General features: G+C 42.1%; 3 protein-coding genes across 3 annotated transcripts; 2 read left to right on the forward strand and 1 right to left on the reverse strand.

Annotated features, from left to right (window-relative positions):
* Nucleotides 1-98: 98 nt before the first annotated feature.
* Nucleotides 99-2,147, forward strand: LOC135344481 (leucine zipper transcription factor-like protein 1). The gene is made up of 8 exons (XM_064541695.1): nt 99-257; nt 363-519; nt 622-793; nt 894-1,026; nt 1,196-1,261; nt 1,329-1,463; nt 1,586-1,687; nt 1,894-2,147. The coding sequence occupies exons 1-8, from the start codon at nt 162-164 to the stop codon at nt 2,011-2,013; spliced, it is 981 nt and encodes a 326-aa protein (XP_064397765.1). The 5' UTR covers nt 99-161; the 3' UTR covers nt 2,014-2,147.
* A 145-nt stretch (nt 2,148-2,292) lies between these two features.
* On the forward strand, nt 2,293-4,866 carry LOC135343811 (E3 ubiquitin-protein ligase TRIM71-like). The gene is made up of 2 exons (XM_064540823.1): nt 2,293-2,407; nt 2,522-4,866. Exon 2 carries the CDS (start codon nt 2,544-2,546, stop codon nt 4,716-4,718), a length of 2,175 nt encoding a protein of 724 aa, XP_064396893.1. The 5' UTR covers nt 2,293-2,407; nt 2,522-2,543; the 3' UTR covers nt 4,719-4,866.
* Nucleotides 4,844-21,713, reverse strand: LOC135343804 (protocadherin Fat 4-like). The gene is made up of 19 exons (XM_064540816.1): nt 21,172-21,713; nt 17,977-18,105; nt 16,728-16,861; nt 16,409-16,514; nt 16,150-16,334; nt 15,876-16,020; nt 15,414-15,581; nt 15,203-15,291; nt 14,127-14,290; nt 9,735-13,699; nt 9,386-9,500; nt 8,906-9,167; nt 8,334-8,550; nt 7,926-8,194; nt 7,481-7,752; nt 6,893-7,056; nt 6,648-6,759; nt 5,958-6,473; nt 4,844-5,172 (listed from the first exon to the last, which is right to left on the reverse strand). Exons 1-19 carry the CDS (start codon nt 21,596-21,598, stop codon nt 5,022-5,024), a joined length of 7,590 nt encoding a protein of 2,529 aa, XP_064396886.1. The 5' UTR covers nt 21,599-21,713; the 3' UTR covers nt 4,844-5,021.
* Between the last annotated feature and the right edge of the window lie 22 nt (nt 21,714-21,735).

Here is a 21,735-nt window from a genome sequence, read left to right on the forward strand (position 1 = left end):
AGTCTGGACGGAAATAAACCTACAACTTCAATGATCATTTGAAAATTTTTGTGCTACTGGCAAGAATCGAACTATCAACCTTTTGTTCTTCAATCGAATGCTTTACCCACTGGCCTGCTGGTAACCCTTTGGTTGGTTGGTTTCTAATTTGAGTGCACTGTATGGCAAGGTCCGCCCACTTTCTGCACCAAAAGCAAGGCGATACTTTGCAGCTCTGTAATATAGCTAGCTCAGGAGAGAGCCGTCAAAACAGAATGGTAAGTTTTAAGATCTATATCTATCAGTGGGATGCAATATACACCACATACATCGTGTATGTACATGGCACACTTAATACTTTTACCGAATAAAAATGTCTTCAGGCTGACAACAGTACATTGGGCCTTAGTTCCCATCACGAGGAGTATGTCATTGACTACCTGAGGTTTGCCAAGTCTAAAAGGTTACAATGTTTGGACGCTATCAAGACGTCCTTCCAAGACCTTGCTGACAGTCGATTGGTTGAAACTACCCTCACAAGTGAGACGCATCTAAACGTATAGATCCACACAGAATTCAAGTTATATCAGCGTGTATAGTACAAGTTTTCACATGTCATGATCATATGTTGCTCTCATCTAGATGACGAGGTTCGAGACATGCTGGACAGTCTGTGTGGTGTGTTAAAGGCGGACGTGGACTCTGACCTCCTCAACTCCTCCCACACTAACGCCCTCCTACTAAGACAGCTGTTCCAACAAGCTGAGAAATGGCATCTCAAACTACAAGCCAACATTGCTGAGATCGAGGACAAGTGAGTAATTTATCCTACAATAATTATAGTCAGCAATTTTGGTAAACTCTAAAAAACATTTTCAAATTTACTCTTCTTATTGTCCGGGCGGCCCCTGTAGGGATCTGTTGGATGAGGTTGCTCGGCTGGAGCGTGCTCATGTGACTACCTCCCCCTCACATCCATTCATCCCACGCAAACCCGCACAGCTGGAGCCAATGAACAGCCTCGGAGGAGATAGACTACTACAGATTGTGAGTGAAGTTGTTGCAGCTTTTGTTTTAGCCTGCTATTACTAATCTACTAATATGGTGTCTTTGTGCCTTACCCATAAGGACTAAATAAGTAGACACTTCTCTTAGCACTATTAATAATTTTACGACCTACCTTAGTTTGTTATAATGCCTTTTACTGTCTCTACAGGAGATTAAGCGTTTGGAGGATGATAAGAAGACACTCAAAGAGAGGCTAAGACAAGTGGAAGCAATGGTGAGGATTTACCACCTCATAGCTCTTCTGGCAGGATGATAACAGCCCCCCCCCCACACACTGACAGGTATCTAGTACACTGGCAGAGAAGGACCAACTGAAATCCAGCCTGGCCAGTCAGCCCCACCCTCCTCAGCACTCAGAGGAGGTGGAGTCACTCAGACAGGAAGTCAGCAGATTATCCACTGCTCTATCATCACAGGTATACCCGGGTAGCATGTGCATGACTTGTAACGTACAGGGTGAATTTACACAACTAGCCTCAAGTAGGCGCTGGCTAGCACACTAATTTCTGGTAATACTAGCTGTTTTGTGCGCCCTCAGACACCGTCACAGCCAGTGCAGACTGTAGACAACTCAGAAGAGCTGGCTACCATATCTCAACACCTCCTCAGGGTACAAGCTGAACTAGAGCAGACAAAGAAAGTAAGGAATAGCTTTATACATGTTACATACATTCATAAGTTCATGCTATATGTGTACTGTACTTGTACTATTAATTTTGCTGTACTCCCCTTAATTCTAGAATAGTTGGTATCTCCGTTCTTTATCCCCCCCCCCCCATTTAATTCAAAAAGTGTAGTATATTTGTGCTTGCACAATGTCCTGCCTATTACCCCCGTCCCTCGCAGGAGCTGGAGGTCAAGTTCAACTCGACCTCTCAGTATCAGAACATGAAGAAGATGCTCACCACAAAGAACGCTACCATTACTGAGCTGAGGACTAAACTGAGTCAATACGAGAGACAGTGACCCGACCACTTATTAACTAACATTGCATGTGAACAACTTTTTGCAGCCATGTGTTATTCTGTACAGTACTCCATTTTAATTTATAACTATGAAGTGCATTTCAGAGCAAATAAGAATGAACAGCCTAGCCTTGTTATGACGACCTTTTCCAATATGTTAGTGGAGGTTAACAGGTAAAGATCGTCAGTAGAGCAAACTGATAAAAAGTGGGAGTATCTCAGCATTGTGTAATGGGGCGTATCTAGTCTCATGAATCAGCCGCCGTTCCTTTGGAAGGAACGGCGGCTGATTCATGAGACTAGGGCGTATCATGTACAAGGGTCATGCATGCTATGCAGCTACAGGTACGTATCTTCGTTGTCTCTACTGGAAACCACTTCTCATTGTAGCCTAGGTAAGGCTTTACAATTAGCTGCAGAGCTCTAGCTAGCTTAGTTAGATCTAGATCTATGAGATCAATGTTTCAATGTTTAAGCCTGTATTTTGACATTTCTATTGCATTCCCCAGATCTGAAACGGAATATCTATCGATGGCCGAAGGACCTGATCCAGTTGTTGCTGAACTCGAGCAAGAGGTGACCTGTGGCATCTGTCATGACCGCTACCAGGAGCCAAAGCTGCTCCCTTGTTGTCACTACTACTGCAAGCAATGCATCCTCACACTCTCCAGTCGCTACCAACCCAACCAGCCGTTCCCCTGCCCCGACTGTCGTGAGCCCATTCTATTACCAGACAACAACCCAGACAGACTGCCCACTGCGTTCTTCATCAACCAGATGAAAGCACTCCACTCGAGGATGGAGAAAGCCCATGGCAAGTTGGAGACCACCTGTGAAATGTGCTCTAGAGGAAAAGCAATCGCATTTTGTCGACAATGTGTGAACTTTATATGCAATAGTTGCGTCGATTCCCACAAACATATGAGAGTATTTGCCGGACATGCCATCTCCACTCTGGACGAGCTCAAACAGGGCGGAGTGAAAGAACTAACATTCGAAAACCCACCACCCCCAAAATGCGAAGATCACGAGGAACTAAAAAAGATTTTCTGTTTTGATTGCGACAAGCTCATCTGTCGAGACTGTATCGTTATTGAACACGCTGGACACAATTACGAGTTTGTAAAGAAAGCCGCCCCTGCAACTCGAAAAAAGCTGACAGAGCACCTCTCCCCACTCAAGAACCTACTGCCTGATCTGAGCACCGCTGTGAATCAAGTGAAAGGAACTAAACAGAAGATCCAGGTCCAGAAAAAACTGACAGAGAGACAAGTGAATGCCAAGTTCCAGAAGCTACACGATATACTCGATCGATGCAAGGTCCGTGTTTTACGGGAATCTTCTGCTTTGGCTGATTCAAAGATGGAGAAGCTGACGGTTCAAGAGAAGGGTCTAGACCTGTCCCTGGGCACTGCTCAGAGTTTGATTGACTTTGTAGAGCGTACACTGGAGAATGCAAGTGATGAAGAACTGATTACGATGCAAGAGCAGGTGGTGAGTCGAATCGATGCCGAGGTGGTGAAGCGAGGGAAGGAAGCAGCCAATCCTGATCCAGTGGAGAAAGATGATGTTGGAGTCGAAGTGTTTGTTTGTGAGGATCTCAAGAAGTTGTGTGAGAACAATGTCATTGTGTATGCAGGAAAGCCGATTGTGAAAGGAGACGGTATCAAAACAGCTGAAGTTGACAAATGTTCAAAACTGACTTTTTATTGCTGTTTAAAAAGAGGCAAGCCACAAGTTCTACTGAAAACGCTATCTGATGATACATCTCAACAACTACATGCAGTGCCTGTGAGGGGTGGAGTGTACAGCGTTGAGTACACCCCTAGGGTACGTGGTCGACACCACCTCCTGATCTCAGTGGACGACCAGCCCATCCCAGGAAGTCCCTTCTCTGTGCTCATCAAAATACCCCCCACCAAGCTAGACAAACCAGTGAGGGTGATAAGAGGAATCAAGCAACCTCGGTATATGGCATTCAACTCATCAGAAGAACTGATTGTAACTGACTGTGAAAGTAATGTTTTGGTGTTTGACAAGAAAGGAGATCAAATTCAAAGCATCAGCAAATCAAAGCATGGGTTTGGGAGTATCTCTGGTGTGGCAGTAGACAAGGAGGACAACGTCTATGTCTGTGACTGGATCAAACAATGTGTGTATAAGTTCAACAAAAAAGGAGATGTACTGAAGAAGTTTGGGACGAAGGGAAGGGGCCCAAAGGAACTCAACTGGCCTCAAGGGATAGCAGTCGCTGGTGATCAAGTGTTTGTGTGCGATCAAGACAATCACAGAGTCCAAGTGTTGACGACGGAGCTGGAGCCAGTCAAGCAGATTGGCTCAAATGGAGCTGGTAATGAGCATTTTAACCACCCAGAGGATGTTGCAGTGGACAATGAACAAATGGTGTATGTCACTGACTATGGTAATAATCGTGTTCAAGTGCTCACTATGGATGGTCGGTTTATTCGCTCAATTGGAAAGAAAGGAAGTGAACAAGGAGATCTATCTCGCCCTTATGGTGTGTGTGTCACTGGTTTAGTTTATGTTGTTGAGGATGGTAACAAGCGTGTGTCAGTGTTCACTAAAGATGGTCAGTTTGTCACATCATTTGGTAATGGTCATATCACTAACCAAACTTTTGGAGTAGCTGTGGACAGTGATGGTTTTATGTACATGTCCATGAAAGGTTCTGTTATTATCTTTTAGAGTAATTTTTAGTGCTGTGTAACACTGTTCAATACTTTTGTTTTACATGCATTATTTGTGTGTGTGCAGTATCAAATATGTGGTTATGTTATCTTGTATAATAATCATTATACACTTTCAATAAATTTATTGATTGAACAAATTTATGAACTTCACAATGTGTAAAGAATTACAGACTTTGACTTGTAAGTAAATTATGAGCATTAAAAAAACGTATGATGTTAGTCAAATACAGTCGGTGCATTGTTCCAGTACTAGTGCCCTGCAGGCTCAGTTGTGCTGTAGTGCACGTGGGTGTGGGCGTTACTGTGATGGGTGTGGTGATCTGAGCAGTGTCTGTGTCTGCCAGTACGACTCCCACCTCTGACCAGCGTTGCCATGGGCACCAAGTCGGGTGTGCTGATTGTTAGCGTAGATAGCCTCTTCCTCAGATTCGGAATTGGCAACTGGTGCTCTGTGGGGGGTAAGAGTCAGTGACAGATACTAGCAATAGCCTTTGTCAAATTGACTCTTCTATCTACAAATACAAATGTAGTGCAAGCTCAGCACAATGCTTAACCCTTGTGCATACGCCCATGAAGTACAGTAGCACAATGCAGAGGAGGTACGACATCCGCGTGTCTTAAACACACATTCCTTATTATATTGAACTTTGACCTAAGGAATGTGTGTCTAAAACATTTCCTTTGACACGCATGTCATACCTCCTCTGAGCACAATGCACACAATGGTACACAATGGTACATCAACCAATGTACCATGGTACCAATGGTATATCAACCAATGGTACATCAACCAATGTACCATGGTACCAATGGTACATCAACCAATGGTACATCAACCAATGTACCATGGTACCAATGGTACATCAACCAATGGTACATCAACCAATGTACCATGGTACCAATGGTACATCAACCAATGGTACATCAACCAATGTACCATGGTACCAATGGTACATCAACCAATGTTACATCAACCAATGTACCATGGTACCAATGGTACATCAACCAATGGTACATTAACCAATGCCAATGTTACATCAACCAATGTGTACAATGGTACACAATGGTACACAATGGTACATCAACAATGGTACACAATGGTACACAATGGTACATCAACAATGGTACACAATGGTACACAATGGTACACAATGGTACATCAACAATGGTACACAATAAGTGATTGAAGAGGTCATGAATATGATTACTGTTCTACAATCACCAATGTACATACCTTGTTTCTCTGTGCAATGCTTTGCTGGGAACTTGAGGAGCACCCTCTGATGGCGTATCCATGACGACAGGCTCCAGCGTATCATAATCAGGACCATCCTCCTCATTGCTAAGCAAATTGTCGTGTGATTCTGCCCGTCTCTTCAAACTGAGCTGTCTTCCTCGGTGGAAAATGGCTGAGGATCTCTTCAAAGACGATCCTCTTCTCTTTGCCCCTCCATTAGACAGCGGCTCACTCGCAGTCTCTCTATCTATACTCTCTGTCACTGTGCTAGCTTTGGTGGTGGGTTGAGGGGGGATATAGTGTCGGCCGTAAATATCATCATCGAATACAGTCTCTTGTGGTTTGTTGGATGTGGTGTGAGGGTGGTGGGCGTTGGTGAAGGTGAAGTTGTGCTGGATGGGGGAGTGGTCTATGCTGACGTAGGAGCTGTTGATGAATGTCTCCTCTTGTGGACTGTGGTCGAGGGAGTGGATGGTGTGCAGTGAGTGACTGTTGTCCAGGACACACAGTTTCCTGTAGGGAAGGAACAGACACACTCAATTCTATAGCTGGAGATTGTTACAGCCAGATATAGACGTACTGTACTGTAGACATCCAGTGTGCAGATAAAAATTATTGTTTTTGCTAAGTCTTTATCAGTTTCTACCACATTTTCTATAATGTGGTACTTGCAAGAGAATGGCTTACTTCTTTGAGTTCCTTTGTCTGACCACACACACCACAATGCAGAATATGAGAGCAGCTGTGAACACTGCCACGATGATCGCCACAGCAACCCCAACAATAATGCCCTCAGTCACTGCATGTGCATGGTGCAGGGAAGATTGTAATGTAACTTCTTATTACTGCACATGCAGTTTCGTATTGATAAATGCTCGATACATTGTATGCAATTGAAAGCTCTGCACTAGTTGTCATGACTACACACATACCTGACAACACTGGCTCATTGAAGGGCACAGCTGCAGTGAAGTTGACGGCCTGATAGCCCTGTGCTCTCAGCTTTTCCAGAGCCCCTGTCCTAGTAAGCAGGGCAATGGCCTCTCTACCAGAGAGAGGGCTACCATCCATCACCAGGATGAAGGATATCAACACACTGTGTATGGGAGAGAAATTTAATCAACCACTTCAATCCAACCAGCCAGTGTAATTACAATAACGGATACATGAATGTACGTATCAGAACCACTTCGGAAAATCACCAAGGTTTGAGATAGCAACTCTTGGAACGAAAATAACTTGCGTACCGTTGGTCTAATCTCAAAAATTTTTGGATTTTCTGAAAGCTTAGAAAGAGCTCTTTCAGATGATATGTTCAGCTCAATATTTTAAATCGGAATCCATTTTGAACTTTTACCCCACCTATAGCCCACGCTTTTTTTGTCGAAAATTGCCTCAAAAAATGACCTTTGATTTTAATATGCAATCTAAAAGAGCTGACTTTGAGCTACCAGAAAATCATTGAACAGTTGAAATTGGACCATCCAAACCCAAATTATAGCCGTCCAAAAGATACTTACTTTGTGGGTGGTAATTGTTGGATTGAGTTTGTTTGATTCAATCCATTCGGAGTCTCACAAGATGCTACCAGTCCACTAGTGAAAAGTATGTTGCAGATATCGTCCAGATCACTTCCTGTTGGTGACTCCACCCCCTCAGGACACACCCACCTCAGTAGGTAACGCCCATCCTTGGTAGTCATGAAGCGAGCTTCACAGACAGTGACGAAGTCATCCAGGTCAACAGTATTGTCAGCAATCTGTCTCTTCCTTCGCTGGGTGATTGCATTGTCCTGTAAAGGATCCGTAATTATGTATAGTCAAACGAGAAAATACAAGTCCAATAGCCTTTAGTTAACGGACTGAAAGCATTCTAAAAGGGCTACAACGCATCCTTAATTAAATTGACAATCTAAACTGCTCCATGCAGTTATGAGTTATGAAACAATCCAACATTGTATCTCACCTGTTGAATCTCTCTCAAACTGTTCACTTGATCATCCAACATCCCAGCGTTTGCGTTACCAAGAGTAACCACTACCCCATCGCTAGTCTGTTCCCCACACACAAAGCCCTGGGCATTGGCTACCGTGGTGATACACAGCTGATCGACTGGGCAGGGTGTAGTGTCACAGACGGTGGTGTACTGACACCTGTGTCCAGTGGTCCCTGGGGTGCAGTCACATGAGAAAGAGCCGTCCGTGTTGGTACAGCTGCCACCAGAGAGGCACGGAGCTACATGGAGAGAGAGGGAGGGAGTACCATACAATCTCTGCAATATTATATTGGATTTGGATCGAAATCTTTAACACTTTTGATCATTTTATTAATGTTTCTAATTATATATACGTATGTGTAGCTACTCGGCACGTACCTTCTCTGCACTCGTCAATGTCAACCTCGCAGTTGCCTCCAGTGTAGCCTATAGAACACGAACAAGTGTACCCTAGTCCAGTGGGGTCGTTAGCAACCAGGTCACATGACCCATCATTACGACAGGGAGAGGGGCTGCAAGCAGTCTGGGTACAGAGGTCATCACCATCTAGACTAGTTACGAGTGTGCGTACAGCCGTGATGTCCATCATGACATTCTGTGCATGCGTGTGAAAAGGAATGATTTGTAAACATAACAGAGGGTAATTGAACATCTTTCAACAGCCATAACTTTAGCACCGTTGATCCAATGTCAAAATGTTTATGATTTTCTGAAAGCTAACAAAAATATCTTTCAAATGATGTGTTTAAATTCAAAATTTTGTCGGGGCCTTAATTTGTCATTTTTCGGCCTTGGGCCATGGTATCGCCAAATTGGAAAATCATTTTATCTGAATTTTGATTACACCATTTGAAACGTCTCTTTCTAAGCTTTCAGAAGATCATAAAATCGTTGAAATTGAATCCACGGAATTTAAGTTATGGCAGCTGAAAGAGTACTCCACTCCGTACCTCGAACGCTGTGGTGTTCAGCGCGTGGCAACTCCGCATTCTACTGGGCATCGAGAAGGACATCAAAGGCATGAACACAACGTTTGATTGGGAGAAAACAATGAGTTGAAAGGTTGCCGCGGATTCACCGGCAGGGTTGCTGGCCGTACAGACGTAAGTTCCAGCGTCAGCGCTCTGAACGTCAGCGATGGTGAGGAATGGATTAGTGGGCAGAATACGAGAGCTCATATTCAAGATGCTCAAACTACCATCTTGGTTCACTCTGCAGGGAACAGAAGAAACAGTGCCATTATAATTATCATCAGGTACATGCATGCATGCATAAATCATACAACTGATACAAAAGTAGCAATAGCTTAATGCATGCATAGAGTCCTCTAGCAACCTATATATGTGCATGTACTTACTATACATGCATGGTTTACAGCGCACAGAAATAATGTACGTAGTCAGTAATATGAAGGTACGGATATTACATACCTGCTCCATGTGACGGTGGGTGTGGGTAAGCCAGCTGTGAAGCATCTGAAGCTGACTGTCCTGCCCACTTCAATGTCCCTGGCATCCATTGGAGGGATGGTGATGGTGGCAGGGACTGAAGCAGAACAAATACATAGTTTAGTGCACAATCATGCATGCAACACATTTTGTACTACTTCTATACTGGAACAATTTCATGCATTTTACAATAAGTTGTACGTATAATTATTACTGAAAAGTACTGTACATAAATTATAATACTCTATAGGGTATAATATCACTACAGGATCTACGTATGAGGCTACATGCAAGTATCAAACTGTGTACAATGAATAAAATATATACTCACCTTGTATAGAAACAATGGCTGGCATGCTCAACAAGCTTCCAATGGCGGAGGCAGCCCTGCAGCTGTACTCACCAGCATCTTGAAACCTTGCAGAGCTAATGGACAATTCTCCAGCACTTCCAGACAACATATTTGGGCCGAGGACAGCTGTCCCGTTGTGTAACCATGTGTAGGTAACGGGGATATTTCTGATAATTGGACAAGACAGAGTAAAATCGGTGTTGATGTTTACAGCCGCTACTAGGGGCGTGGCTTCCACACTGCACAGAAGATCGCTGGTGATCACTCCATTAGTAGAGTTGATACTATATTGTTGCAGAGAGCACATTTCATCAAAGTTGATAGTTAAATCCCTTGTTGTGTTGAAGGGGTCGTTGCTGCTATCGGCAACTATCACGGTGATGTTGGTAACCAGGTCCTGAGGGTCTTGAAAGATGGGGCCAAAAGAATATACAAGTTCTGCATTTAGTCCAATATCTGCATCAGTTGCGTTTACTGTAAATACTTCTCTGATCTGTGATTGTATCCTAGCAACAGGTATCGTCACGGCACCGGGTAAATTCGATATTACTGGAGAATTGTCATTAACGTCCAGTACTGTTATATTTAGAAAAGTGTCCATACTGAGTCCAACACGATCTGTAGCTCTTACTCGAATGGAATAAAAATCAATATCCTCACGATCTAAACCGGCAATAAGTGTAATGGTCCCAACATCGCTTATTTCAAATACTCCGCCCGTATTACCGTCCAGGAGTTCGTACTGCGCTACCCTGGTTGCCTGATTATTCATAGTGTCATCTCTGTCAATGGCTATACAGTTTGTAACCGGACTTCCGGGCGAGAAATTCTCAGAAATAGATCGACTGCAAGGAATGGGGAAGAACGGTGGTGTCTCGTCAACGTTCTCGACGTTAATATTCACCGTGGCAATAGCGGACATTGGTGGTGTGCCACGATCTTGAGCGTTGATGGTTAGGACATGTAGCGGTATAGTTTCGAAATCAAGATTGCCTATGAGGGTAATCTCACCAAAGCTACTTATTGAAAATATATCGGAATTTGGTGGAGTCAGAATTGAGTAATCGATTTCACTTCGCGGTCCAGAGTCGATATCAAAAGCGAAAACTTGTAGTAGTACCTCGGGCGGAACTGTTGTCTCAAGAACATTGATACTGTAGACAGTCTGGCTGAAAATCGGAGGATTATCGTTAACGTCCAGAACTCTGATTTGAACTACGAGCACGGTTGAGAGGGGGGATGCTCCACTATCGCTGGCACGGATAAGAACAGAGTAGGACTCTCTCTCTTCCCTATCAAGAGGCATGGTTGCCGTAACAATGCCATTGTTAGAAATAACAAAAGGTGGAGTGGCACCAGCTGTTAAATTGATGACTTCGAGTAAATAAGACACTGCACCGTTTTGTCCGAGATCAGGATCAGAAGCGCTGGCATTTAGAACAAATGTATTGTCTGTATTCCTCTCAATAACTTCTCCCACGGTATTATTAGATCTCATAAAGGAAGGAGCATTGTCGTTGATATCGATAAGCGTTATGGTAACCTGAGCTGTAGAGGACAATCTTGGTATTCCGTTATCAGTTGCGCTGATTGTTATTCTCTCGCTCGAGTTATTTTCAGGGAGGAAAAGTCCACTTTGTACCAAACTTTCTCTGTCTAAAACTTCAGATGTACGCAAAATTCCAGTTTCACTTTCAATTGAGACAAATCTTCCGGACCCTTGTAGAGAGAAGGTGATAGTTTCAGTAGGACTGGCATCAATGTCTGTAGCTTGTACAGTACCGATAAACGTCCCAATAGGCAGTTCCTCTGATAGAGAGAAATCTAATGTCGTAATATTCGGTGGAAAACGATTGCCATTGACAACCATAACGATTAAAACAGTAGTAGTTCGTAGGATACCGTCAGTTACTTCAATTGTAACCTCAAACTGAGTGCTTATTGCTGCCTCAAGGCTTTGGTCCAATCGAACGACTCCATTTTCGTCAATACTGAATACCTCCAGTGCTGCGGTACCCCCCACACCTTCTGCTTCCACGGAAACTATTATAAACATGATCTCATCACCGTCTGCATCTGTGGCGTTGATAACGGCTATGGGTGTTCCAACATCTGTGCTGTCCGAAATGTTAATAGTCAGGTTTCCAGAGACAACCACAGGGGGAGAAGTGATTACATTTTGAACGTTAATAATGACAGTTGCCGTGCTCAATTGAGGGCCCGGGTCAGTCCCTCTATCTGTAGCAGTGAGCGTGAGCGTGTAGGTGGGTTGGGTCTCGAAACTGATCTCACTAATCAGCTGAAGAGTAGCTCTGTTCTCGTCAATTTTGTCGAGGAAGAACACATTTCCAATGTTCCCGTCGGTAATATCGAAATCAACTTGAGTATTTGGAGTGGAAGGTTCGTCCAGATCAAAAACAAAGACCTGGACAATATCGAATATTGGTACTTCGGTTTCTTGGATGTCCACAATGTAAATCTCTGGCAGGAAGTTAGGAGGATTATCATTGATATCAGTCACTGTGATCAGTACTCGTGCTGTGCTCGACAATTGTGGCGAACCTCCATCAGTGGCCATCACTACCAAATTGAACTGTACAATTTCTTCTCTGTTTATATCTGCGCCAGGAGAAACATTTATAATTGCAGTATTTGATGGTAGAGAGTTTATTGTGAAAGCATTTCCGAAATTTCCGGAAATAATACTGTATTCTAATTGTGAGTTCTGTCCTGAATCTGCATCAGACGCTGATACCGTAACTATGGCAACTCCTCCGTCGGCATGTTCTACTACGGTACCATTGTACACATCTCTTTCAAATATCGGTGGATTGTCGTTCACGTCGATAAGTAATATCGAAGTTTCCATGGACGTATGTACACCATCTGGATTGCTTGCTGTTACATTGAACAAATATAAATTCAAGTCTTCGAAATCTAAATCTCCAGATACAACTAGTGTGCCATTGTCAGGGGCGATAGAGAATGGCAATACCATATTCGATGAAATGGAGTATGTAATTTCTGCGTTCGTACCCATATCCGAGTCCAAAGCCATAAACCGTATGATGAACGATCCTATACCAAGTGATTCTTCTACCTGTACTATAGGCGGGAAATTAACGAACACAGGTGGATTATTGTTGACGTCCTGTACCGTAATCATGATGGTCGTCCTAATTGAATTGTCTACATCTCTCACAACCAAATTGAAAGTGAAACTGGATACGTCACTGGGTAGGTTTGAACTAGTTGCAATCTCAGCAGTTCGTCCCGTCTGGATTAATTGGAATGGGACATTTCCTTCGATACTGAAAACTAAATCTCCATTCAGGGTACCAGGTCTATCAGGATCACCCGCAACTATGGTAGTTATTTGTGTATTAGAAGCAGCCACTTCACTTACGTTGAAAACACAGCTGTTCAAAACGGCACACTCGGTGATGAAAAAAGGTAGCTCGTTTACATCTCGGATATTTACAATTTGAACGGTTCTCGCTATCCCACCTGTTGAGGTTTGAATAGCTCGAATAGTTAGAGAGTATCTATCAATGTCTTCAAAATCAACAGGTCTCGATAATTCTATGAGACCACTTTCAGCATTGATAGTAAATACATTTCCAACGTTGCCATGTATAATAGAATACCTAACAGTGTTGTCTCCACCCGTTACCATAACCTGGGCAACGTCATCTCCTACGTTTGCAGTCTCTAGTATAAAAACTTCCGGAAGAGATGGAAATTCGATTCGATTATTTGTGACTATCACTTGTATTACAACTCTTCCTCTGTGGCACGAAAAGTTGGCATTTTGTGCTACAATTACGAGCGTGAATTGTGTGTGGACGCTATTGTCGAGTGGTACTGCTGTGACAATGCTCCCTGTTGCTGGGGCGATAGCGAACAGGCCTGAGTTATCACCAGATTGAATGGAGTATGTGAATCTGGAAGTGGAATAAAAGAAATGACAAGTAAAGTTGTTCTAACACCGCAACAGTAGAGAAACACGATCAAAACACATCATTAGTATAGCTACGTATCTATCAAAATAGGCCCACCTCTTTGAACAAAAATAACTTGCGAACCGTTGGTCCAATCTCAATAATTTTTTGATTTTCTGAAAGCTTAGAAAGAACTCTTTCAGATGATATGTTCAGCTCAATATTTTAAATCGGACTCCATTTTGAACTTTTCCCCCACGCTTTTTTGTCGAAAATGGCCTCGAAAATGACCATTGATTTTAATATGCCATCTGAAAGAGCTCACTTTGAGCTACCAGAAAATCATTAAAAAGTTGAAATTAGACCCTCCAAACCCAAATTATAGCTGTCTAAAGTTTACAAACAGAATATGGCAAAAGTGTGTACTTACGTAACATTGGTCACTCTGAGAGCATTGTTGAGATTAAATACAGTGGCTCCACCCACCCCTGCTGCTATGGCAACAGTGTACGAGTCCTCAGGGAAGATCATGTCCCAGATAATCACGCTGAACACATTGCGAGGATCCACACCTTTCACAGACCAATAGATAAACTGCAGAGATAAGGTGTTGTTATTCAATATTCCCATCTATGGTCAAACTACACAGTACAATAGTGGGTAGGAAGATCGAGTGGGTGGTGTGGGTGGTGTGGGTGGTGGACTAATGAGTGAGTGTGTTTGCTCTAACACTGCAAACATGGAAACACAAAATATGGGGGAAGGTGATCTATAATTATATAGATACTATGATAGGCAACGTGCAACATCACACATTTGATTGAACTAAACACACTGTTTGGTGGTGAGGTACTACACAATGTGGTGTTTAGACACAACATCCTTACTTCCCCATGCATGCACGTACACACATGCATACGTGTTGTACCAACTAAACTTCCCCATGCAATCACGTACACACATACATACGTGTTGTACCAACTAAGGATATCCTATAGCTTGCTCAATAGGAAGAGCTATTGCATGGGTTAGGGCAAACGTATATATACATGTGCATATTATGACTACAAACAAACCTCGATTGAGGTCACCAACGGTAACAGCGAAGGTCGGAGGAAGTTTAATATAAAACACCCTTTTTATGCAAAGCAATCATAACCCATAGCAATACTAAGTTATTTCATAAGAGGCGGCTTCAAAAGATTCCACTCCTTTGCATGGAGAATCATTAATGCATAAGCAAACCCAAAAATGGGGTCCAGCTATCAACAGCAGAAGCTCGCAAGAGTGTTAAAATAGCAAACAAATAGCGCACATTAAAGTTCAGTTTAAATGCTTCTTAGCATCACCCCTTGAAATTTAAATAGCAGTGTTTACCGTAGTGACCACCAACCGGCACCACAACATGTAAACAAGTGTAAACAAAATTATAATTAACTAGCTAGAGGAAATGTACGTACAAGTAATTGAACTACACATTCTAATATTATATTAAAGTTAGCTCACTCTGTTGAGGCCTGAACGTTGCAGATGGATCGATCTCTTTCTGTTGCTGTGGTCTTCGTTGACAACCACACTGTGGGGACTTAGCGGTCCTGTAGCCAATCAAATTACAGACGTATTAGCATGACTACGTACGAGACAATAAGGTAGAATATCATGAAGAGCCAGTATAGGACAGTACAGTGTGTATAGTTATAGTAACTGAGTAGCGTACCTGGGTTCTGGACTGAGGTGGAGGCGTACAAACTGCAGGTACCCACCAGGTCTATCTGCTCGATCATTATCGTCATGGAGAATGCAGGACACTCGGACTGGAAGAATCGGAACCCATCCTCCTCCACTTCAGTGGTGGTGTTCTCTCCAGGGGTCACTATAGCCGGGGCTGCAAGGACGCCATATAAACACTCACACACATGCTGGGAAAAGGTTAGGTGTTATGTCATTATGGCAACTTTTCCAACGTTAGAGCTGAATAAGGAGATTGCATGTCAGCACAGTCATTCTTAATGTAGTGGCACTACACTATATATGACTGTTTGATCTTTTGTTACCTAGGCAATATTTATTATGATTGTGGCAGAAAGGAAATGCGTGCATGGGATGCTCTAGACAATGTATACTGCACAATGAAAGTACAACTCATTGTACACAGGGATACTTCAATCGCTGCACTCACTGTCACAAGCTGTGAAGCTGAGAAAGTCCACAAATTTGGGAGCATCGTTGAAAGAATTCAGTACAAACACGTGATCGATGTCAGGGTCACTGGCAATGAACCGTAGCTCATCCAGGTAGATGTTACCAATACCCACGGCATAAACCTGCAGGACGAGAAAGAAATGTTAGACTTGCAAAAATTAGGCCCGTAAGTAATCCTTGCATGATCTCACCAACTTATAATTATAGAGCCATCAAAGAGCAGCCATTATTAAAGATGCACCATTTATTACCTGAACTCCGGAGTTTCTGAGGGAGGGGGCGATGTTTCTGATGGAGTAGATGTTTGAGCGCCCATCAGTTATCAGAACTGCTATTCTCGGTACGCCAGAGGTCAGAGGTCGTGCTCCGTATCCTAAAGAGGGGTTAAGTACTTGCTGAGCCAGCAGAAGTGCCAGTGCAGTGGTGGTCCAACCTCCTGCAGAATTACAACATTGAAGTAATCATATCAATTTCAAGTATACACTATTTAATTTAGAGAATTTATTTCACCTTTGTAGATAACTTCATCTAGTGCATTCTGCAGTGAAGTGACGTCCGTGTGCTCATTCAACTGGAACTGGACCGTGGCTCCAGAGGAAAACGTTATAAGTCCAACCTTCAAAAGAAAGCAGCCATAATAAACACGTTGTAGCAACTCTCTATACCTTTGTGCAGTTTATACATTAATGCTATTGTAAGAAACGTAAAGTTCATTTTCACGACAACTATTTAATGCATGTTCTCAGTGGATTATAAATTCTTAGAGTATTGATGATTTATACATCAGGCACTAGCCTAGGCGGAGCATACTGTGCCTGCATGTATGTACCTGAGTGGAGTTGTTTGAGATGCTGTAGAAAGTGACGACGTCTTTGAGAAACTGCAGAGCAACATAGTGATTACTCACGCCCACGCTCCCTGACTGGTCAAGCATGAACACCATGTCCAGGTTGGCATCGCAAACTGCAGAGTGTGGAATAAAATATATTCAATACGAGGTTCTGCAAAGAAGAGATTAAGATATTTTCTCTGCAAAGAGCAGTATAGTACTACACACTTGGGGAATGGTCATCAAAACCAGTTGTAAGCAAGTACGTAGTATGTAGTAAGTAAGCATAATTTACAGACAGTCAGAGACAGCTGGCTGTTGAGTCTCTCTCTATTGAATCTCAACTTCTCTTTGTTAGGAAATTATTTATACTACATCGTATCATATCAATATTTCCTATGTAACAGCAAAGTGCCTTTTGTGTGGCTAGACCATAATTAATAAGCTGTAGCTTCTTATTTGCAATCAAACATGGCATAAACACGTTCCTATAGTGTCAATGTTTGCTTGGTGGCTGCTAGCCATAAATCCAGTAAGCACTCTAACAAATAGCTGTGTCTGCAAACCTATCACCCACACGTTATAAACCAAATCAAGCACTTGTATGGCTGTTAAAAGTGGACAGCCTCCACTGTTACTATGTGTGAATATATGACCACCATTAAAGGGCACAAAACTGCACATCAAAAGAAGTGTGTGCGATTGATTTTCAAGAAATCCTTTTCATGAGAATGATTATTTGGAAGTATGCATGTCATGGACAAGTTGATTAAATCACTTCTTTGATATTTGCTGTTGAATACAGAGGTCATAGAATCACTACATCAAGAGTGCCAACATTGATGTACCTGAACAAGCCTAGCCTGTAGCTGCAAAGTAACTGGAAAGTGTTTAAGCCTGGCAAGACAAAATCAGTCTGCAGTAGTCTACTCTACATAGATCCCACCAAATTACCCAACGCCATATTGCTTATCTGTACTAAAGGGTCAGGGGGTCACAATAATATTATGACAAGTGGCTTAAATGTCTAAACAAGGTATCAATACCCTTTCTGTTTGCTTATACGCCCACTCAGAAAACACTTCACCGTGGCAACTGATTTCTATCAGCTAACAAAGGACCTTGTGTCCGTAATTAAATTAATAACAAGTAATCAATCTAATATTGAGTCAAAACACGATGCACCAGTACAAGCATTAAGAGTGAATAATCATGCAAAAACAAGATGACCTCATTAGTATTAGCTCACCGTCAGGAATAACGCTCATTCTGACAAAATCCTCGGCTGCATAGAATACCCAGTCAAAGCCAGCTGTCACCGCTAGCTGGAGGAGACGGGGGAAGTGGTCAGGTCTCACTTGTACTCTCACTGTACGACCTGCAATGGTGGGCACAACACGACACAAGTCAACTTATGCAACCGTTTTTGTAACTAAATATTATTGGCATACAGCAGAGCTCAGACTAATGAGCACACACGCTACACAATGCGCCTGGTAACACTTGAAACATTAGACAGAACAAAACGATGTTTTTATTGTCTCTGTTAGTGATTGGCAAACAAATGCATGTGCCATACATGTACGTATGTACATTACATCACTCATGACAACTATGTACGTATACAAGTACACTCTTCAAATTTACTTTTTTGATGTTAAAAATAGAACACTCTCGGAACTAATTACACACAACAGAGATGTGAATTGATAGGTGGATATTCAATTTTGAGTGCCCTACCCCTAGCAACCATAACAAACATTATGCACATCAAAATTCCTAGTAGATAGCATTTGTAACACCTCTGTAGTGTGCTTAGTGGACTCCGTCTATATGTCTATTTTATGCTGCGGAGAGAGTTGCATGCATAACTGTATACAGCTGTGTATAAAATTAAAGTGGGGCAGCAGTTGTTTCTAGGAAGGTGTAACTATTGGCAAATTTATGTTTTGGAAGCTATGAGCTCCATGTCTAAGCATGCCCACCTAATGCATGGTGGTTACTAGGTAACAATCATTAATGGAAGCTGGTGACTTCCTAGGTACAAGTTTCATTTACCATGCCTAAATGATTATTCCAACTCTGAGCAAGAAACGAACCATATTTACTTTTGTTTACACCTCGAGATTATACCACAAGTAATTAAAAGCTTACAAATAAGAAGTTACAGAACAACCTACAACACCCACTCAACAACCCACTCAAAATATATTAGTATGATTATGGGATTAGGCATGTTTGTTATCGCTGTAGTCATGCCTACGTAATCATCAGTGTGGTTTAATCAACACTTGCATGTACACTGTATGCTCAATCTACATGCACTACACGCCATATATGAGCATGCAGTTGGCACGGTACCTAGCTGTGGAGACAGCTGCTGCTGCCTAAGCAGAATAGACAATGTTTAGATGTACAATCAGTCAAATATGGCCTTCATCATCACTAACCAGATAACTTAACAATAGTGGCTCTACAAGATGTCTGCAATCCAGAGACACTATTGGTAATAATGATTATAGACTATAATTAAGTGTTCTCACTCGCATAACCACAGTAAGTTTATGAAGCTACAAAAGTTATCTTGTTTAAATTTAATTTCTTTGTGCACGAGCAACATCACCGTGGACCACCAACAATTATAATAGCAAGCTGCACTAAATGCAAACATGGCCACCGTGTATGGTAGCCGGGAGTTACCAGTCATCATCATCTTAGTCTTGTTTTGTCAATACTTCCTATACTGATAGCTACTTCGTATGGTTTCTTAGCAACAGTGCAGATAAGTTTGAACCACAATTGACAAGATACAACAACCTAATAACCTTTGAAGAGAGATGATCAACCAGGTATGTCCTCCTACCCACAATAATGCAAAAAAATAATCCAACTCGCTCCTAAAATTTAATAAGACAGCATTTCTAACTCAAGTGGGAAACCTTTCAAAAGTTGCTTTGGTAAAAGAATGCATTGTAGGCACACATTGTAGGCACACATTGTAAGGCATGCTTTGGCAGGGAGTCTACACAACAACAATAAATTTGGTTAATTCAAGCGCTAACTAAAATTGTATAACTACCGTATACAAGTATACAAAGTCCATCACAACGTTTAGCTAACCTAGCTATAGTACAAGAAATGGGGATGTCTTCAATGGTTGGTGGCATATGTATAATAAATGTCACTGACTTCGTGGCTATGACTATTTAAATATGGAGTTGCAATTACTGTCGTTCGATTAAATCAATCCCGTTATGTTCGAATATGCCCACGTCCAGGCTTGTAAGTGAACAAGGTATCTACAACAAAATTACAAGCTTAGCTTGTAGTTTAACAAGATGTTGTTGGACTAGCATCCCTTCCAGGCGTGCTAGTTGACCATGGGATTAATTGGTCAGTTAGAGTCCTGTCTCTAATATAGAGAATTACAAAGATGCACTAATCAACTGTTATACTTAAGGGTAAAAAATGCCATCGCCACAAAGGCACACATGATAAAGGCACACATGATATCAGTGTGTAGACAAATTTAGCAAGCTAGCGTTTGCTATTCCTAAAATAAGTCATACAGGTGGTCAGTTGTGTACAGGCACTATACTATGTCCAAATAAATGTCGTTGACTTGCATGCAAATTAAGCAACAAAATGACAGGAAGCACACTAATTGTTTCATTGGAAGCCTTTAAGCAGAGAACAATAAGCAGGTGGCAAGAGAACATGAATATACGTGTTTGTATTCTCATAATATTGGCTATAGCACTATAATATATCCTACAATGAAGCTAGAAAAGGTTGCATGCATGTAAACATACAAGCTATGTACGAGCAAGGCTCTCAATGAAGCGTAACCGATCAAGCATATCGAGTTTCATTCAAAATTGTCAGCTGTATGTATGGTCAGTATTCTGTCTCCTGTGGGCTCAGTGTATACGGCAGTACAGTGAGAGGATTTGTACAAATATGGATATTACTCTAGGGATACGAGGCCATGATTAGGCACATGTGGATGCATTCAGAGCTTCACTTAGCGACAGTGTCAGGTAAATGGTGTGATGCATTGCAACCTTGTTTGCACATCAAGCACTACACATGCACGTCACATGCAGCTCACATGCACCTCACAGGTATATTGCAACTGTACTATTGAAAGGTGTAAACGGATATTAGCGCTAGAACAGAACTCTGTTAATGTAATTATACAAACAATGAAGTAGCGACAATTTCCTATAGCCACAACTCGGTGAGAACAACGAATACAGAACCATTTTCAACATATCAACTTAAGCCAACGCCTATAATCTTTGGACAGGGAGGTGCTCTCCAAGTTCAGAACGATTAATATTTATACTGAGGCAATCTGGTACAGTACAGAGTAACTCAACCACAGAGAAAGATTCTCATACAATAATGATCATAATAATTATAATTATAATTAGGAATGTACCTTCATAGTGTAGTGAGTAGGGATCGTCCAATCCATCGACTTCGCTGTACTCCACCCAAGCTCTGAGCACGGTGATCTTCAATCCAAACTCCTCCATGTAACTGAGTGCAAGATGGTTGAGACGTGTCTGCAATCTAGACGTCATTATTCTTGCATCAGAGATGGAAAAATCGATACCACTGTTCGTATTTAGAACTAAATTGGAATGGAATAAATTAGAATTTCTTTCAATTCTGACACGTATCGGACGGCACTCTTCAGTTTCATTCCTTGATGGATAATGCTGTCCTAGAGTGAATTCATCTGGTACCACTCCAGGTATATATTGAAATATATCGTCACTGCCTGCAGTAACTTGAAACTTGACTGTTAGTAATATCACACAATAGACAGCAAAACATATTATTTGCCAGTGACTCTGAGCCATTGTGTACTTGAATTCTTGGTAGGCTATACTCTACGAAGTGACTTGCAGCCATTAACTAGTTGTATTATATATCCACTCACATAAAATGCTGACGGAATCAATCATGCATGCAGCCATACAATGAATAGTTAATATTG

The sequence above is a fragment of the Halichondria panicea genome, chromosome 11 (genome assembly GCF_963675165.1).
Source record: "Halichondria panicea chromosome 11, odHalPani1.1, whole genome shotgun sequence".
NCBI lineage: Eukaryota > Metazoa > Porifera > Demospongiae > Suberitida > Halichondriidae > Halichondria > Halichondria panicea.